The sequence below is a fragment of the Elephas maximus genome, chromosome 24, assembly GCF_024166365.1.
Source record: "Elephas maximus indicus isolate mEleMax1 chromosome 24, mEleMax1 primary haplotype, whole genome shotgun sequence".
NCBI lineage: Eukaryota > Metazoa > Chordata > Mammalia > Proboscidea > Elephantidae > Elephas > Elephas maximus.
In genome coordinates this window covers 32,953,921-32,974,272 of record NC_064842.1, presented here as the reverse complement: position 1 = coordinate 32,974,272, position 20,352 = coordinate 32,953,921, and the positions used below count along the sequence as shown (strand labels likewise).

General features: G+C 43.2%; 1 protein-coding gene across 3 annotated transcripts in view; it reads left to right on the top strand.

The window, feature by feature from the left end:
* Positions 1 to 6,349: 6,349 nt before the first annotated feature.
* DISC1 (DISC1 scaffold protein) overlaps positions 6,350 to 20,352 on the top strand; it is a 417,270-nt gene continuing 403,267 nt past the window's right edge. For all 3 annotated transcript variants that reach the window (XM_049868319.1, XM_049868320.1, XM_049868321.1), the window contains exon 1: positions 6,350 to 6,657. In XM_049868319.1, coding sequence (XP_049724276.1) covers positions 6,378 to 6,657 — 280 coding nt within the window. In that variant the 5' untranslated portion in view covers positions 6,350 to 6,377. The remainder of the gene's footprint in view (positions 6,658 to 20,352) is intronic.

Below are 20,352 nucleotides of genomic sequence, written 5' to 3'. Positions count from 1 at the left end.
AAAACCAAACCCACTGCCATCCAGTCAATTTCTGACTCATAGCGACCCTACAGGACAAAATAGAACTGCCACATAGGGTTTCTGTGGTTGTAAATCCTTACAGAAGCAGACTGTAACATCTTTCTTCCACAGAGCAACTGGTGGGTTTGAAATAACTGACTTTTCAGTTAGAGACAAGCACTTTAACCAGGGCTCCCGAGAAACATGTAAACTTGGGAGCAAAGGGAAGCAGATGTCCAGAAAAGAGCAGGGATGTGTGAGACTGTCAGGGCTCTGCTGGCTTTCTAATGCTTGGTTCTAGTCTTCCCAGAAGACCAGCTTCATTAGGCCATTAACTCTATGAAGCATCCCCTGTATCCTCAACTAAATTCTTTTCTATGTAAGCTAATGTGTATTGGTTTTGGTTAGCTGCAATCAAGAAGGCCCTAATTAATATAGCATTGTGTGAACACAGAAAGCTGTCATGAAGCTAAAGGAAGACTCACGTAGTCCTCACCCCAGAGATTTGTGGTCAGTAGGTTTATCAGTGAGGGTTCAGCTGGAAAAGCAGAACCACTGTGAGGACTGTGGAATAAGGAATATACTATAGGAATTAGGTTTTAGGCAATTGTGGGAGAAGTAGAAGTATAAAAAGGGGAGTTGCAAAATCAGAAAGCGGTCTTTAACCAGTCCTACACAGGTGAATGAGTTGGAGCTTGCCAGGAAACTGGAAAGTCCGCACATCCAGCTATTTAGAGGAGGACCGTGAAGGGGTCTGAGTAGAAGTCTATGGAAGATTGATGGCTCTTTGTGTCCACTGCCTCTGGGAGTGTGCAGAGGCTGTGTGCTGCTGATGATCTGGGCTCATTGTTGGTCAGCAAGGGTCAGTAGTTGGGAAGGAGCCCTAGACATGAGACAGGGAAAAGGAAGGGCAAACTGCAACCCACTGACACCTCTGCATCTGTCACTCACTGCCCCTTACCAACAATGGCCTTCAGAAGGAAATGGCTGCTGCTTCATGGCCACCTCCCAGATAGCACTCTTTTGGCCAAGTGTAACTTGGAACCATCCAGGGCAGGGAATTCGGCGAAACATATTCCCAGCATAACCAAGTTGACAAGAGAATATCTGGCACAGTAAGTATGATACAAAATTAGGAAAAAAATATGGATAATTTCCCCAACGGATTATAATAAACAATCCTATTTGGGAACCATTGCTTTGTGGCACCACCATCCACCCAGCGTCATCAACCAAGTTAAAATCCTGAGTCATCTTAAATGCTTTCCTCTCTCTTACCCTCAACGTCTAGTCACCAAGTTTTATATAATTTTGCTTCCTAAGTATCTCTGAATTGGAATTGACTTGACAGCAGTGGGTTTGGTTTGGTCTGAATTATCTCTTAGGAACCCTGGTGGTGCAGTGGTTAGGGGCTTGGCTGCGAAGTGAAAGGTTGGCGATTCAAACCCATCAGCTGTTTCACAGAGAAAAGATGTGTTGTGTCAGCTTGCTTCTGTAAAAATTACAGACTTGGAAACCCCACTGGGCAGTCTGCTTTTTCCTATAGAGTCACTATGAGCCAGAATCGACTTGATGACAATTTTTTTTTGTAAAGTATCTCTTAAACATAGCCCCAACTTCTCTATCATTATTCTTGGTCATGGTCTCCCACCAGGACTGTTACCTTTTTCCTAATTGATCTTTCTGTGCCTCCCTCAAATCTATCCATATTACCTGGTGGTCCTTAACCCCGACTGAACTTTAGAATCACCTGGCTATAATAAATGACCATGTACTCCTATGGTAAATGACACATACACCTACGGTAAATGACCGTATATTCTGGTGGTTTTTCAGAATTTCCCTATATCTTGTTGCAAGGTACCCTTCTTCAGACTTTTGTCACATTATATGCCTTTGTGTCTCCAGAGCTTGACCTGGTCTGTTATACATAGTATGTGTCAATAAATACTTGTCATTTTAGTGGTAGTAATATCACTCACCAGGTTTTCCTTTAATATCACTCATCTGCCCCAAAACCTTCCATAGCTTCTTACTGTCTACGGATGTAGATCTTAACCCTTCTTATGTCACAAACTCTTTGATAAGTTGATTAAAGTTATCTTAAAAGACAAATAAAAAACAGATGGAAACAAAATTTTGCACATATTTTCAAGGGTTCCATGAACCACCGAAATCATCCATGGACCTCTACAGGGGTCTGTGGGCCCCAAATTAAGAATAAGTCACCCAAAAGTGACAAGCCCATATTCCTAAGCCCAATCAAGCATGCTCACATTCATTCTGTCCCATAACACACCAACTTTTAAGCACAGCTATGGGTTTTCACCCCCATGAGTCTGTCAGTTTGTTGTACCGTAGGGGCTTGTGTATTGCAGTGATGCTGGAAGCTATGCCACTGGTATTCAGATACCAGCAGGGTCACCCATGGAGGACAGATTTCAGCTGAGCTTCCAGACTAAGACAGAATAGGAAGAAGGACCCGGCAGTCTACTTCTGAAAAGCATTAGCCAGTGAAAACCTTATGAATAGCAGCAGAACATTGTCTGATATAGTGCCGGAAGATGAGCCCCCCAGGTTGGAAGGCACTCAAAAGATGACTGGGGAAGAGCTGCCCCTTCAAAGTAGAGTCGACCTTAATGACACGGATGGAGTAAAGCTTTCGGGACCTTCATCTGCTGATGTGGCACGACTCAAAATAAGAAGAAACAGCTGCAAACATCCATTAATAATCAGAACATGGAATGTATGAAGTATGAGCCTAGGAAAACTTGAAATTGTTAAAAATGAAATGGAATGCACAAACATTGATATCCTAGGCATTAGTGAGCTGAAATGGACTGGTATTGGCCATTTTGAATCGGACAGTCATTTAGTCTGTTATGCCAGGAATACAACTTGAAGAGGAATGGTGTTGCATTCATCATCAGAAAGAACATTTCAAGATTTATCCTGAAGTACAACGCCGTCAGTGATAGGATAATATCCATACACCTACAAGGAAAACCAGTTAATATGACTATTATTCAAATTTATGCACTAACTACTAAGGCCAAAGATGAAGAAATTGAAGATTTTTATCAGCTTCTGCAATCTGAAATTGATTGAACACGCAATCAGGATGCATTGATAATTACCGGTGATTGGAATGCTAAAGTTGGAAACAAAGAGGAAGGATGTATAGTTGGAAAAGATGGCCTTGGTGATAGAAACAATGCTGGAGATCGAATGATAGAATTTTGCAAGACCAACGACTTCTTCCTTGCAAATACCTTCTTTCACCAACATTAACGGTGACTATTTTTTTTTTTTTATACACATGGACCTTGCTAGATGGAACACGTGGGAATCAAATCAACTATATCTGTGGAAAGAGATTATGGAAATGCTCAATATCATCAGTCAGAACAAGGCCAGGGGCCGACTGTGAAAACGGACCATCAATTGCTTATATGCAAGTTGAAGCTGAAACTGAAGAAAATCAGAGCAAGTCCACGAGAGCCAAAATATGACCTTGTGTATATCGCACTTGAATTTAGAGGCCATCTCAAGAATAGGTTTGACACGTTGAACACTAATGATCAAAGACCAGACGAGTTGTGGAATGACATCAAGGACATCAAACATGAAGAAAGCAAGAGGTCCTTGAAAAGACAGGGAAGAAAGAAAAGACCAAGATAGATGTCAGAGGAGACTCTGAAACTTGCTCTTGAACATCAAGCAGCTAAAGCAAAATGAAGAAATGATGAAGTAAAAGAACTGAACAGAAGATTTCAAAGAGTGGGTCGAGAAGACAAAGTAAAGTATTATGAAGACATTTGCAAAGACCTGGAGACAGAAAACCAAAAGGGAAGAACACGCTCGGTGTTTCTCAAGCTGAAAGAACTGAAGAAAAAATTCAAGCCTCAAGTTGCAATAGTGAAGGATTCTATGGGGAAAATATTAAGTGACGCAGGAAGCATCAAAAGAAGATGGGAGGAATACACAGAGTCATTATACCAAAAAGAATTAGTCGATGTTCAACCATTTCAAGAGCTGGCATATGATCAGGAACCGATGGTACTGAAGGAAGAAGTCTGAGCTGCTCTGAAGGCATTGGCAAAAAACAAGGCTCTAGGAATTGATGGAATATCAACTGAGATGTTTCAACAAATAGATGCTGTGCTGGAAATGCTCACTCGTTTATGCCAAGAAACATGGAAGTCAGCTACCTTGCCAACTGACTGGAATAGATCTATATTTATGCCTATTCCCAAGAAAGGTGATCCAACCGAATGTGGAAATTATAGAACAATATCATTAATATCACATGCAAGCAAAATTCTGCTGAAGAGCATTCAAAAGCCACTGCAACAGTGTATCAACAGGGAACCACCAGAAATTCAGGCTGGATCCAGAAGAGGATGTGGAACCAGGGATATCATTGCTGATGTCAGATGGATCCTGGCTGAAAGCAGAGACTACCAGAAGGATGTTTACCTGTGTTTTATTGACTATGCAAAGGCATTCGACTGTGTGGATCATAACAAACTACGGATAACACTGCGGAGAATGGGAATTCCAGAACACTTGATTGTGCTCATAAGGAACACATACAGAGATCAAGAGGCAGTTGTTCAGTCAGAACAAGGGGATACTGAGTGGTTTAAAGTCAGGAAAGGTGTGTGTCAGGGCTGTATTCTTTTACCATACCTATTCAATCTGTATGCTAAGCAAATAATCCAAGAAGCTGGACTATATGAAGAAGAATGGGGCATCAGGATTGGAGGAAGACTCATTAACCCCCTGCGTTATGCAGGTGGCACAACCTTGCTTGCTGAAAGTGAAGAGGACTTGAAGCCCTCATTAATGAAGATCAAAGTCCACAGCCTTCAGTATGGATTAGACCGCAACGTAAAGAAAACAAAAATCCTCACAACTGGACTAACAAGCAATATCATGATAAATGGAGAAAAGATTGAAGTCAAGAATTTCATTTTACTTGGATCTACGATCAACACTCATGGAAGCAGCAGTCAAGAAATCAGAAGACGCATTGCGTTGGGCAAATCTACTGCAAACAACCTCTTTAAAGTGTTGAAAAGCAAAGATGTCACCTTGAAGACTAAGGGGTGACTGACCCAAGCCATGGTATTTTCAATCACATCATATGCATGTGAAAGCTGGAGAATGAATAAAGAAGACCGAAGAAGAACTGATGCCTTTGAATTGTGGCGTTGGCAGAGAACATTGAATATATAATACTGCCAAAAGAATGAACAAATCTGTCTTGGAAGAAGTACAACCAGAATGATCCTTAAAAGCAAGGATGGCAAGACCGTGTCTTACATACTTTGGAGAAGGACATCGTGCTTGGTAAAGTACAGTGTCAGCGGGAAAGTGGAAAAGACTCAACAAGGTGGACTGACACAGTGGCTGCAACAATGGCCTTCAGCATAGCAACCATTGTAAGGGTGGCACAGGACCTGGCAGTGTTTCGTTCCGTTGTGCATGGGGTCACTATGAGTCGGAACCGACTCCACCGCACCTAACAACAACGCGTTTTCGCTCACAAAATTCTTACCATTGAAGGGACCTTAAAAAAAAAAAAAAGGGACCTTAGCCCTCCTTTAATTCTAGCAAGATCCTTCCCATCCCTCCAGAAGTCTTACTGACCCTTTCTCTTCACCACACACTCTCCCACTTCTGAACTTCTGCAACACCTTTGTGCTAAGCCCCCGGCACTTGGCATATTCTGTTGTATGATGCTATTTTTTACAGGAACATGTTTCGTCTTCCTGACCGGAGGTAAGCTCTGAAGAGCAAGAAACCATTTCTGGCACTTCTTTGCTCCCACTGTCCTGTAGCGGGTGCTACATAAAGGTGCTGCAACAGCCTCTTTGAATCAGTCAAAGAGAAGCAGCGAAGGAGGTGAGTGTAGCTGGTCTAAGAGCTTGGCAAGGATTATCATCCTGGAACGGAACCGCCTTACATTGGGTCACGGATCTGGAAGCAACCAATCTAGTGTTGAACGTGGACTCACAGCTCATTCTTCGAACAGCTGCTACCACTGATACCTTTCCTAGTGTCACCTCGCATCTCTCCCTTTTCCCCTCACCTTTTTTTTTTGTATAAGTTAGTTCTCTCATTCATCCATCGACTCCCACTCATGCATCTGGGGGCGCCCTCGTGTACACTTAGGGCCTCACAGCTTCTCCTTCGCTGTGACACCCGTCCTCCCAGCGCACTTCCCCACTTGTCTTCCTCCAGAAACTGAGCGAGAGTAAAAAGGGAGTTTTCCATCCAGGTACAGGGAGAAGGGCTGGGCCCTGGTCCGGCGCGCCCGCTGCCGCATTCTGCGTGAGTGTGGGTGTGTGTGGGGACGAGGGCTGGGCAGGATGCCGCTGGCCGTAGAGGAGGAAGCCGGCTCCCCTTCTTTGGCCGCCCTTTCCCCACTTCCCTCCCAGCTCGGCTTGGGTCTCTGGGGGAGCCGGGGCGGAGGAGGAAGAGGTCGAGGAGGAGGAGCCGGCGACCTGGAGCCCACCCCCGCGGCCGCTGGCAGCAGAGAGGAAGCGACGGGGCGGCGCGGCCGGGCCATGCTGGGCGGGGGTCCCCCGGGCGCCCCGGGTGGCTGGGCCGGGCGCTGGGAGCGACCCGGCTCCGGGAGCCAAGGCGCAGGTAGGAGAGCGGCGGGCCGGCCCCGGGCGGTTCCCCAAGCGACCCCTCCGCGTGCCCCGTGGCTGGGCCCAAGGAGGGACCCCGGAGGGAAGAGTCGGAGAGCGCGTCGTGACCGCCGAGGGAGTCATGCGGGCCGGGTGCTCCCTGCTAACTCGGGTTCCGTTCAGCCCTCTCGAGGGAGGGTGGGAGGAGAACTTGGTCCCGCGTGCCGCGCCCCGCGCCGGACCAGTATGTGTGCGCTCAGGGCGAAGCGGAGGCCCGGGTACGACGGCGCGTCAGGCCCGCTAGTACCGCGGCGAGGCGTGTCCGACGTGTACAGGGGCGAGTTTGTGTTTCGCTCCTTCACAGGCACCGCCGCGGCCTGAGCGCGCCCTTCGCTGGCGCCCCGCACTCGCCGCTGGCAGACGCGCGCGGCCGGATCCGACGGGCCCTCCTCCGCGCGCACGGGGCGCGCTCTCGCCGGTCCCGCCGGGAACCTGGAGGGAGGAGGTGGGGGTGGAAGGAGGAATGCGGCGCTGGCACCGCCCCAAGGGCCTGCTCTGTCAGTGATTTCACCGCCCACTTCCGATTTCGAGGCGGTAACGCCAGGATCTGAGGTTCTTTCACTGTCCCCCACGCTCCTCCCTCCGCCCGCGTGTGACAGTGTCCGTTTCCACTGTCAACTCTAGTGATAACCCTGAAGTCGTTAAGGTGGATGGTTGCTTTTCAAGAATGACCGGGCTTGTGGACGTCTCACTCTTCAAATAGATGCAAAGGAATTTGAGGATCTCCGGAGATTTAGAGTCAAAAGAGCTGCGTGGTGGTTTTGCTGGATCAGGAAAGAACTTTACACGAGTCATGAGTCACGTAACATCTCTGAGCCTGGGTTTCCTCAGATGTAAAAGGAGAGAGCTAATACCTGCCCTCCGTGGCTCATAGATTGGTGTGTGTGAAAGCACTTTGAATGTATACCTGTTTCACAAATGTCAGTTGGACAGCCAAACCATACCAGACCCATTGCCATCGAGTTGATTCCGACTCATGGTGATCACGTAGGAGCTTGCCCGGTAGTGTTTCCAAGGAGAGGCTAGTGGATTCAAACTGCTGAATTTTTGGCTAGCAGCAGAGCTCTTAACCACTGTGCCACCAGAGCTCCAGTTGGGCAGCACCAATGTCCTAATAACTGGTGTTTGGAGACAGTTTGCCTACATTCCAATCCTGGACTTCCTGTGCCTCAATTTCCTTATTTGTTAAATGGGCACTCTGACCGTACCTCCCTCATAGGGTTTGTGAGGTTTCAATGAAATGACTAGGTGGAACACCTAGCCCAGTGCTGGAGATATACAGTAAGCTCTCAAATAAACAAAAAACAAAACAAAAAAATTTACTTTTACCACACTCAAATAAACAAAACAAAACTCCTAAGCTGTTATTTTTTCTAAAGCAAAATAATTTGAAGTCATGTGGAAATATCAGTTTGAGTCGATTAAAGTATGAATAGCAGGATAGTTGAAAAGCAATTCAGTTTTATCACATTCAGGGGCAGAGGCTGTAAATGCAGTCATTTGGGGGCACTTAATCTTTGCAGAAGTAGACTGTCACATCTTTCTCCCGGGAGCAGCTGGTGGGCTCCAGCAGTTCTACTGTGTCCTATAGGGTCACTAGGAGTCAGAATTGATTCTGTGACAACAGGTTTTTTTGTTTTGAGGTCACGGTTGAGAATCTGTGCCACCAAGCAAAAGAGCCCTGGACAACCAAAAAAGCCAAAGCAAACCCATTGCCATGGAGTTGATTCTAAATCATAGCGACCCTATAGGACAGAGTAGAACTTCCCCATAGGGTTTCCAAGGAGAGGCTAGTGGATTCGAACTGTTGACCTTTTGGTTAGCAGCTGAGCTAGCGCCTCCTTTCTGGGCAGTGTGACCTTGAGCCTCACTTTTCTCATCTGTTTAAAAAAAGATAAAAGAAAAATGGGAATAGTAATTATGGCCTTTTGTACTTAAAGAGGTGCTGTGAGGATCAAATGAGGTAAAAGATCTGAAAGCACCCTGTAGACTGAGTTGCCACACAAATATAAGACATTAGTTTCTAATAGGGAATAACAATACCAAAAAAATCCAAACCCGTTGCTGTTGAGTTGATTCCGACTCATAGCAACCCTATAGGACAGAGTAGAACTGCCCCATATGATTTCCAAGGAGCGCCTGGTGGATTTGAAAGGCCAACCTTTTGGTTAGCAGCTGTAGCTCTTAACCGCTATGCTACCAGGGTTTCCAGGAATAAAAATACCTGCAATTTTTTATAAATTTATAATGTGTTAGGCACTCTATTATGAATTCCTTTGATAACATACTCCCCCAAAATGAGGTGGGTGTTACAATCCTCATTTTCCCTATGGCAAAGCTAAGGTTCACGGTCACCCAGCTTTTTCCCAAGGTCACATAGTTATTAAGTGTAGAGCTAGAATTAGAACTCAGCTGTATTCTCAGTCACTGGCTGCACTGAAGTTATCAGGCTAAGCCATGGTTCATAGCAGGCCTGTGTTAGATTATAGATCATGGTACATCATACTAATACAGACCAGTTGCTGTCATTTGATTCTGACTCATGATGACCCCATGTGTATCAAAGTAGAGTTGTGCTCCATAGGGTTTTCAATGGCTGATTTTTCAGAAGTAGATTGCCAGGCCTTTCTTTCAAGACACCTCTGGGTGAATTTGAACCTCCAGCCTTTTGGTTAGCAGCCAAGAGCATTAACTGTTTGCACTGCCCAGGGACATACATACATACATATATATATATATATATATTCCCTAAAATATAAGAGTGAATTGTTAGTCATGGCAGGAAAGTCTTTGAGATAATCTTAATTTCTTTCATCCTTATTTTACAAAAATCCCATTTTAAACTATTCTTGCAAAGATAAATGAAAATTTGCAGGTAAAAAGGATATGTTTTAGCTCGAAAGAACTACTTCTATGGCTCATTGCGAATTTCAGACTAAGCAGAATCTGAATGTTTTAGTTTCACGTTTAAATTTGCCAGAACACTTAGAATAACACATGAGGTGGAAACTGGGATTGAGGTTTTTGGTGTCCTGATTACCTGGCAGGGCTAGGACCCAGGACACTTTTGCGGGGACCTCATTGCCCATCTGAGATGCCCCGAGAGGGAGGGGGATCTGCAGAGAAAGTCTGTGTCTATGAGAGGGAGTGAATGCCAGGTCTTTGTGCTGCAGAAAAAATTCTTAGTTCATTTTTTTTCCCAAATGAACATTCTCTTCTTGTTTCTTCTTATCCCAAAAGCAACACATGCTCATTACAGGAAGCACAGAAAACTATAAGTGAGAAGAAGAACACTAACCACCACCGTAATCTCACCAATACAGACAAATGCCTTAGTGTCTCTGTCCTTGTAATCCATTTCTGTGCTGCTATGGTCATCGATTTATATATATTTAAAAAATGGAATACAAACTATTATTGTTTTTTCTTAAATGACAAAAAACACTTATTACTCAAATATTAAGACATTAATTTAGAAAAAGAGAAACAATTTATAATACTCGTTCAAACTTCATTTTTTCGTTTTGAAATTTTGATTGGAGAAGGACTAGAAACGAAATTATTGATGTTGCAGTATTACTGTGTTTTTGGTCAAAGCTTGATGCAACATTTTCAGAGCTAATACAGAGAGTATAATGGGATCTTTAAATAATAAGATCTAAAGACCAGTACAGAACATTTCTGAGTATAAAAATAGATAACATTTTAAGATTGTTGTTGTTAAGGAGCCCTGGTGGCGCAGTGGTTAAAGTGCTTGGCTGCAAACTGAAACCCTCTAGCTGTTCTGCAGGAGAAAGCTGTGGCAGTCTGCTTCTGTAACAATTTACAGCCTTGGAAACCCCATGGGGCAGTTCTACCCTGTCCTGTAGGGTTGCTGTGAGTTGGCATTGACTTGATGGCAGTGGGTTTGGCTTTTTTGGTTTGGTTGTTAGGTGCTGTCAGGTGGGTTCCAACTCATACCGACCCTGTGTACAACAGAATGAAACACTCTGCCATCCTTAAAATTGTTGCTATGTTTGAGCCCATTGCTGCAGTAATTATGTCACTATGTCAGTCCATCTGGTTGACAGTCTTCCTCTTTTGTGCTGACTTTCTACTTTACCAAGCATGATGTCCTTCTCCAGGGACTGGTCCCTCCTGATAACATGTCCAAAGTACGTAAGACAAAATCTTGCCACCCTCGCTTCTTAGGAGCATTCTGGCTATACTTCTTCCAAGACAGATTTGTTCGTTCTTCTGGCAGTCCATGGTATAGTCAGTATTCTTCACCAAGACCATGATTCAAATGCATCAATTCTTCTTTGGTTTTCCTTATACATTATCTAGCTTTCCCATGCGTAATAAGGCGATTGAAAACACCGTGACTTGGGTTGGACGCGCCGTAGTCCTTAAAGTGACATCTTTAATTTTTAACACTTGAAAGAGGTCTTTTGCAGCAGAGTTGTCCAATGCAATATGCAATTTGATTTCTTGACTGCTGCTTCCATGGTTGTTGATTGTGGATCCAAGTAAAATGAAATCCTTGACAACTTCCATATTTTCTCTGTTTATCACGATGTTGCTTATTGGTCCAGTTGTGAGGATTTTTGTTTTCTTTATGTGGAGGTGTAATCCATACTGAAGGCTGTGGTCTTTGATCTTCATCAGTAAGTACTTCAAGTCCTCTTTCAGCAAGCAAGGTTGTGTCATCTGCATATTGCAGGTTGTTAATGAGTTTTCCTCCAATCCTGATGCTGCATTTTTCTCCATATAGTCCCGCTTCTCGGATTATTTGCCCAGAATACAGACTGAATAAGTATGATGAAAGGATACAACCCTGACCCACACCTCTCTTGATTTTAAACCACGTACTACCCCCTGTTCCGTTATAATGACTGCCTCTTGGTCTATGTACAGATTCCATGTGCCCACAATTACGTAAGTGTTCTGGAATTTCCATTCTTCACAAAGTTATTCATAATTGTTATGATCTACATTTTAAGAATAGGGCCATAAAAGGTGTCATGTGTCCTGAGTTAAAAATCATTCTTTTGATAATGATTATAATAATTCCATTTATATGCTGGGTTCTCAGGTAGAGCAAGCAAAGGCACTCTCTCCAGCCCACTGTTCCCAGAGACATTTTTGGTACCCACCCTTCAAGTAGAGGAGGGTGGGGGCCCTCCTCCTGGCACAGCTAGGGCCACTTGGGGGGAGCCATACTTCAGCAAAACCCCGTTGCCGTGGTTTCGATTCCGACTCGTAGCAACCCTATAGGACAGAGTAGAATCGCCCCATAGAATTTCCAAGGAGCGCCTGGTGGATTCAAACTGCCGACCTTTTGGTTAGCAGCCGTAGCACTTAACCACTATGCCACCAGGATTCCATATTTCAGCAAGCACCATTTAAATAATACAAGGCTTTTAACTTTGGCGAGTCTTCTGTTGTTTGTTCTTTGTAAAAAAAAAAAATTACTTTGTGAAAATATTCCTTGGAGAATGACTTTTGTCTGTGATTATGCATTTTTCTTTTATACCTGCTAAGGAGCCCTGGTGGCCCAGTGGTTGAAGTGCTTGGCTGCTAACCAAAAGGCTGGTGGTTCAATCCACCAGCTGCTGCACGGGAGAAAGGTGTGGCAGTCTGCTTCTGTAAAGATTTACAGCTTTGGAAACCTTATGGGGCAGTTCTATGCAGTCCTACAGAGTCGCTCTAAGCCGGGATGAACTCGATGACAGTGGGTTTGGTTTGATTTACGGATGCTTTGACCATTCAGAATTCATTTTCCCTTTTGAAATCAAAGTTTACCAGCTGCCTCTTTGAGCACAGATTTTGCAACCAGGTTCCAGTTTTTTCACACCAAGTGGCAGAGAGAAAGGAGAACTGTGGCTGAGCAAAGAACAAAATATTATTTATATTTGGCTTTGGGAGTATCATGGATTGAATTATGTCCCCTAAAAATACCTGTCAACTTGGCTAGGTCATGATTCCCAGTATTGTATGATTGTCTACCATTTTGTCATCGGGATGTGATTTCCCTGTATGTTGTAAATCCTATCACTATGATGTCATGAGATGGATTACAAAACAAAACAAAACAAACCCCTTGCCATCGAGTCAATTCCGACTCAACCCTACAGGACAGAGTAGAACCGCCCCCTAGAGTTTCCAAGGAGCACCTGGTGGATTCGCTAACCTTTTGGTTAGCAACCGTAGCTCTTAACCACTACACCACCAGGGTTTCAGTGGCAGTTATATTGATGAAATCTAAGAGATTAGATGGTGTCTTAAGCCAATCTCTTTTGAGACATAAAAGAGAGAAGTGAGCGGAGAGACATGGGGACCTCATATTACCAAGAATAAAGAGCAGGAGCATGTGTACTTTGGACCCGGGGTTCCAGCACTGAGAAGCTCCTCAACGAGGAGAAGATTGATGACAAGGGCCTTCCCCCAGAGCTGAGAAGAAAAAGCCTTCCCCTGGAGCCATTGCCCTGAATTTGGACTTGTAGCCTACTAGACTGTGAGAGAATAAATTTCTCTTTGTTGAAGCCATCCACTTGTGGTATTTCTGATATAGCAGCACTAGATAACTAAGACAGGGAAGTAGTTGGGGCTCATGTGTGTGCTCAGCTGCTTGTATGACCACTGATCCTGTGCCTCTTTCTTTTACCCCCACACTGTTGACCACTTGCCTTTTGTCATGGTTTAGAAACTGATAGCGGAGGGATTGGGGCTTCCTCGAATCATTAGGGGTCAGTGTGTATTGGAAACAGAATCACACAGCTTATTGCTGGATGAAGCTTTAAAGATCAATTGGATAAACCTCTTGTGTTTTGACAGGTGAGAGGTGATGTTCCCATTTAACAGGTGCAGCTACTGAGAACCAAATATCTGGCCCAAACAATGGTAGCTGTAGGTGCAGGGGACCAGACTAGTCTCAAACGAAGTAATTGAAATAAATAGCCCTAGGTTATCTTTTCCATGCCAACTTCAGGTTAATTTTCCGGTCACATTGCCTAGTGCTTGAAAATACGTGGATAAAAGTCTACTTGTTAACTGTAACATGTGCCTGTCACGGTAGGACTTTTACCCTTTATTTGTACATGGATTTGAACTCTGTATATAAATGCAGATAAGATGGTAAACACCTTAAGGGGAGGGATAGCCATCTTGAGGATAAGTCATATATCATAGTGTTAAAATTTGTAAGTGGTAGTCAAGATCACAAAATCTGCCTCCTTATTTTAAAGATGAGAAAAGTGAGTGATAGCAGCAGAGAGAGTACTAGAATATGGGTCCTCTTCTCAGTTGAAGGAGCCCTTGGGTAGTGCAGACAGTTAACATGCTTGGCTGGTAACCCAAAGGTTGGAGGTTCGAGTCCACCCAGAGGCACTTCAGAAGAAAGGCCTAGCGACCTACTTCTGAAACGTCAGCTATTGAGAACCCTATGGAGCAGTTCTACTCTGACACTGCTGGGGTCACCATGAGTTGGAATCGACTTGAGGGCAACTTTTTTTAAAAAGATTTTTTCTGTTAATTAACATTGTTTCCATTAAGTCATGCTCTGTTTCATAATTCTTTATAATTCTTCCCTGCTTAGGAAATGTTAAATGAATTGAATCAAATCCTTAATTTTTTGAGCTATTGTGTTTCTGAAAAACTTGTATTTTTGAGCAGTTACTTTTGTCATACTAGGTGTCAATTTATATTTAAGAATCCATTTGTTAGCTCAGCTGCTAACAAGAGGTTGGCAGTTCGAATCCACCAGCCGCTCCTTGGAAACCCTATGGGGCAGTTCTACTCTGTCCTGTAGGGTCGGGAATTGACTCAATGGCAATGGGATTTTTTTTTTTTTGTTGTTGTTCATTCATTCATTTAGTCAATATTCATTATTTCAGTACTTATTGAGTGCCTACTTTGCCCAGAATTAGAATTAGAATTAGTAAGGCATCAAATTCTGACTTAATAGTTCTACTCTGTCCTATAGGGTCACTGAGTCGGAGTCGACTCGACGGCATTGGGTTTGGTTTTTTTTTTTTTTTAATAGAAAAACATGCTAAGAATACAAATTATCCACCAATGGGATAGGCTGCCTTGAGAAGTAGTGAGCTTTCTGCCATTGGAAGCATTTAAGTCAGAGCTGGATGACTCCATGATGGATGTAATCGGAGGATTCTGTATGTGGGGAGAGAAGTGGCATTGGATGATTTATGGGGCCCCTTCCAGCTTTAGAATTTTGTGAGTTTTGTCCTGGAGGGTAAGGATTGTCCACGACCTGAGTTATTGTGTAAATTTCCTATTCTCTGGTCACTGGGATTTCACACTTAGCCTCCTCCCCCAACTCAGGCGGTTCCATTTCAAGAGGCCTCTACAGCTCCCTGCACTCAGCTAACTGAATGTAGTAGGTACTTTAACTCCCTAGGGTTACACCAGTCTAGGATTGATACTAGTCATTAACGTGATCGTGTTCGCCCATGCATACAAATCCACCAGGAATAGAAACGTGCATTTGACAGGTGGCCTTGCATGGAGATTAACTGCTTTCTCAAGTTGAAAGGTGGAATATATAAAGTGTAATGAGTGAATTGCATCCTGAATGTGGAATCTGAATTTATGCTTTATGACATGCACACCCACATAACTTTTATTTTTTGTACTTATTATTTCCTGATTTATGCGTAGACTGGAAAGATGATTTGGCATAATTATTGGGCTTTAATTTTAACACATGAGGATGTATGTGTTTTACATTTATAAATGAAAGCACGCCTGATCTTACTCCAATACTGATAGGAAAAGGATCATGAAACAGTGATCCAATGAAACAAACGTAAGTGTAGAGATAGTCAAGTTTTTAATAAACTGGGTACTTACAGTTGTGAAAGCTGTTTTGTGATCACAGTTCCTCTGATGAAAAAGATTTGCACATTTTAGTGCAATTCATAATATTTCCCTTAGGCTTTTAATTATACCCAAGGTCAGGCAAAGCGAAATGTGAGACAGTTGTCTCTGTGGGTAGATAATCTGCTTTCAATTCAATCAGTAGATTTGGGAGGCTTATCTAACATCAATTCTTTATTAATCTTTTTGTTTTCCTTTAGTTGTCGAATTCTTTTCTGAAGACATTCAGTTCCAGTTGCTGTAAAGTCACTTCTTTCTCATGGAAGCCCCCTGTGTGTCAGAGTAGAGCTGTACTTGATGGAGTTTTCAATCACAGATTTTTTAGAAGCGGATGGCCAGCCAAGCCATTTGTACCACCCAGGAACCCCTCGAGAAACACGGACTTGCCCATTTAGCCGTTCCATTGTATTCATTAATCTATTCAAAATATTTATTTAGCTGTATACAAGCTGATGGCACAACGGTTAAAGTGCTCAACTGCTAACCGAAAGGGTGGCGATTCGAACCCACCAGCTGCTGAGCTGGAAAAAGATGTGGCAGTCTGTTTCTGTAAAGATTTACAGCCTTGGAAGCCCTATGGGGCATTTCTACTCCATCCTATAGGGTCTCTGAGTTGGAATCAACTTGATGGCAGTGGGTTTGGTATGCGAGGCCCTGTGTTGTGTGCTGTAGAGTGTTGAAAGTTGTATTAGATTGCCCTCAAGGACCATGCAGCCTAGTAGGGAAGATCTTCTAAGTATGCTTCGTGTTGTTTCTGAGTGATTTCAGGCAAGCCTTTTTGATAGGTTTAGAGCTTAAATAGTCACTCGTAGGATGCCTCTTCAGAAGGTAATTCAGACCTCCTTATGTCTACCCAGTGGTTTACTTAATTGGTATTTCTCTGCTCAGTGTCTTGCAGTTAGGCCTGCACACTGCTACCAGTGTAAACTTCCCCAAGCACCAGTATGATAGGTTATTGTTCCTCTGTACAAAAGGCTTCCAGAGAGTCATTACTGGCCAACAAGTAATTTTGAGTATCACTTTGCAGACCTTCCATAAGCTGGCCCCCAAATACTTAAAATTGACACTCTGGCCTTTTTACTGCACATACTATTCTGCCCACAAAGAATATATTGAAATCCACCCTCCTTGCCTCCTTTCTCTACACATCAAAATATTATTCCTTATTTAAGATATAGCCAATAATACCTCCCCACCTTTCCAGGTCCTCTGGAATGATCTTCTCATTCTCTCTCCTTCTGTTATAGTTTGTTTCGCACGTAACCTGTTGTTACGACTCATATGTAAACTCCTTCGGGACAAGAAAGGTATCTAGTTTGTCTCCCTACCCCCTCATCTAGGCAGTGCACTCATAGTTTGTCTATTCTTACTGAGTTGAATTAAATTCTTTATTATATTTCAGATAGAATATTCTCATTTGTAGATAAACAAAGTCTGTAATTTTTATATTATTTGAAACCAGTGAAGAATTCCCAGGAGTTCAGCTCAGTTCAAATGATCATAGAGACACATAAACTATATAGTTAAATACTGTGCTAGCTCTTCAAAGTAAAGAAATACATGGAATGTTGTCCATACCCTTGAGAAGTCTATAGTACAGTGAGAAAAAGAATTCTCATGAAGTGTCTGAACGTTGTTTCATCAGAGTAATTGGGCACACTACGGTACACCAAAATTACTAAGAAGTGTCTAGCATGTAGTGGTGTAGCGGTTAAGTGCTACAGCTGCTAACCAAAGGGTCAGCAGTTCGAATCCACCAGGTGCTCCTTGGAAACTCTATGGGGCAGTCCTACTCTGTCCTATAGGGTTGCTATGAGTCAGAATTGACTCGACGGCACTGGGTTTGGTTTTTTTTTTTGGTTTAGCATGTAGTAGATGCCCAATGCATATTTTACAGGATGGGTGGATGGCTAGGTGGAGGAACAGAGAAGGAATCCTTTAATTTATAATTTATCTACTGCGGTATTTACTCCTGGGCATGATAATTTTGAAGATAATTTACTCAAGCCTTGATTTCCACACTTAGAAATGCACGTAAAATGTGCTGCCCTTCACCTAGGAAGAACATACACTATCTCTCCATCTGTAAGGTACGCTCTTTGAGATACTTCCTGGCTGTGGTATTGCATTTGGGAAATTTCATTGACACCACTTCCTTTGGCCGCTCTGTAGTACAGGACACACATTTCGCAGGCTGTGTGGAGCCTGCACTTGTTGGGGCTCCATGAAGGGGAGTGCCCCACACTGATACACCCTGAAGATCTCATGCTCTACCCAGCCAGCTCATCAGCGTGGGGCTTGTAGAATGGGCTCTGAAGTCCCTTTCAATTATGAAGATTTTGTGTAGCTTTCTTTCCTGTTGTTAGATGCTGTCGAGTTGATTTCAATTCATAGCAACCCATGTGTTACAGAGTAGAACTGCCCCAGCGGGTTTTAATAGGTCTTTCTCCTGTGGAGTTGCTGGGTGGGTTTGAACCAGAAACTTTTCTGTTAGCAGCCGAGCGCTTAACTTTTACACTACCAGGGCTCCTTGTAGCTTTCTTTACTTGACTTAAATAGTTGTTTGAATGGAAAAATGAACAAATTCAATCATTTTTTTTTATTAACTTTTATTGAGCTTCAAGTGAACATTTACAAATCAAGTCAAACTGTCACATATAAGTTTATATACACCTTAATCCGTACTCCCACTTGCTCTCCCCCTAATGTGTCAGCTCTTCCAGTCTCTCCTTTCGTGACAATTTTGCCAGCTTCCAACTCTCTCTATCCTCCCATCCCCCCTCCAGACAGGAGATGCCAACATAGTCTCAAGTGTCCACCTGATACAAATAGCTCACTCTTCATCAGCATCTCTCTCCTACCCACTGTCCAGTCCCTTTCATGTCTGATGAGTTGTCTTTGGGAATGGTTCCTGTCCTGTGCCAACAGAAGGTTTGGGGACCATGACCGCCGGGATTCCTCTAGTCTCAGTCAGACCATTAAGTCTAGTCTTTTTATGAGAATTTGGGGTCTGCATCCCACTGATCTCTTGCTCCCTCAGGGGTTCTCTGTTGTGCTCCCTGTCAGGGCAGTCATCGGTTGTGGCCGGGCACCAACTAGTTCTTCTGGTCTCAGGATGATGTAGGTCTCTGGTTCATGTGGCCCTTTCTGTCTCTTGGGCTCTTAGTTATCTTGTGACCTTGGTGTTCTTCATTCTCCTTGGATCCAGCTGGGTTGAGACCAATTGATGCATCTTAGATGGCCACTCGTTAGCATTTAAGACCCCAGACGCCACATTTCAAAGTGGGATGCAGAATGTTTTCATAATAGAATAATTCAATCATTTTTAATCCAACTGTTGTATTTTCTTGATTTATGTTTTGGGATTAAGTACATTCATTCAAATATTTATTGTGTATGAATATTTTTTGAAAAGCATAAGATGACATATAACAAAAGGTATTGATATTACCCTTATTGTTCCCTTTTCCCTGAAGCAGACTAGAGCTCAGTGGAAATTAAATGAGATGTCCCAAGGGGGTTACTTTACCTTAGGCTAATCTTGGTATGAATTTACACTGACATGACTCTTAAAATTTATTCTGCTTTTTAATCAACAAAAGATTTTTTATACCATATTCTATCCAAATTAGGGAGCCCTGGTAGTGGAAACTCTGGTGGTGTAGTAGTTAAGAGCTACAGCTCCTATGGGGTAGCTCTACTCTGCTTATAGGGTCGCTGTGAGTTGGAATTGACTCGACGGCAACAGGTTTGGTTTTTTTGTTTTTGGTGGTGTAGTGGTTAAGAGCTTGGCTGTTGACCAAAAGGTCAGCAGTTCAAATCTACCAGCTGCTCCTTGGAAACCCTATGGGGCAGTTGTCCTCTGTTCTGTAGGGTTGCTATGAGTTGGAATCGACTCGATGGCAATAGGTTTGGTTTTTGGTTTTTGGATCCAAATTAGCTGACGGCTTTTCCCAGTAAAATGGATACTTATTAATCAATATAGATCCAGAGAAAGTTTGAGGTAACCAGGAAGTTAGTGGAGAGAAACCAAGTCTTTTGAATGTCTCTGTGTTAATCTGGTCTGAAATTCTTGAGGCAGTCCTTGTTTTATTTAATTTTTAGGGACTGATGAAACATACAGGGGCTGCAGCACCCTCAAAGCCAACCCTTGACGCCACTACTGTTCCCAACTCCTCCCGCGTTCTAGCTCCATGAAGTTCATTACTTATCATGAAGTATTTTGAATTTCTGAAAATCAGACCAATGCATCTTTTAATATTAGCAGAGATATGTTTCAAATGCAAATTTAAATTGTAACAAAAATTCTTCAACTTACTTGATATTATTGTGAGTAATTGCTGGTTAACCATAATTGGTTGAGAGGTGTGGTGGAAGGAGCACTGGACTGGGCGTCAGGATTGTGGGAAAGCCATTGAATCTCTCTGTACCTCAACATCCTCACTTGTGGAAATGGGGATAATGATATCAGGCCCTCAATTCATAGAGTTGTGATGAAGGTCTTCTTTGACCATTTGTATCAAAATTCTTTACAATCCATAATATTTATGTGTAAAGAATTGCTTTTTTTATAAACTTGCCAGTAATGTCTCTAACATCCAATACTCGTTGCTGTTGAGTGGATTCTGACTGTGTGAGAGCTCCAAAATTGAGGCATTTGGCTCTGTCAAAGAGACTAACCTGGGTTTGAGCCCCGACTCCATTTTAAGATTGTGCTTGCTTCCCCAGCAGCCATTAACCTTTGAACAGACTTAATCATGCAGTTAAGGAAATC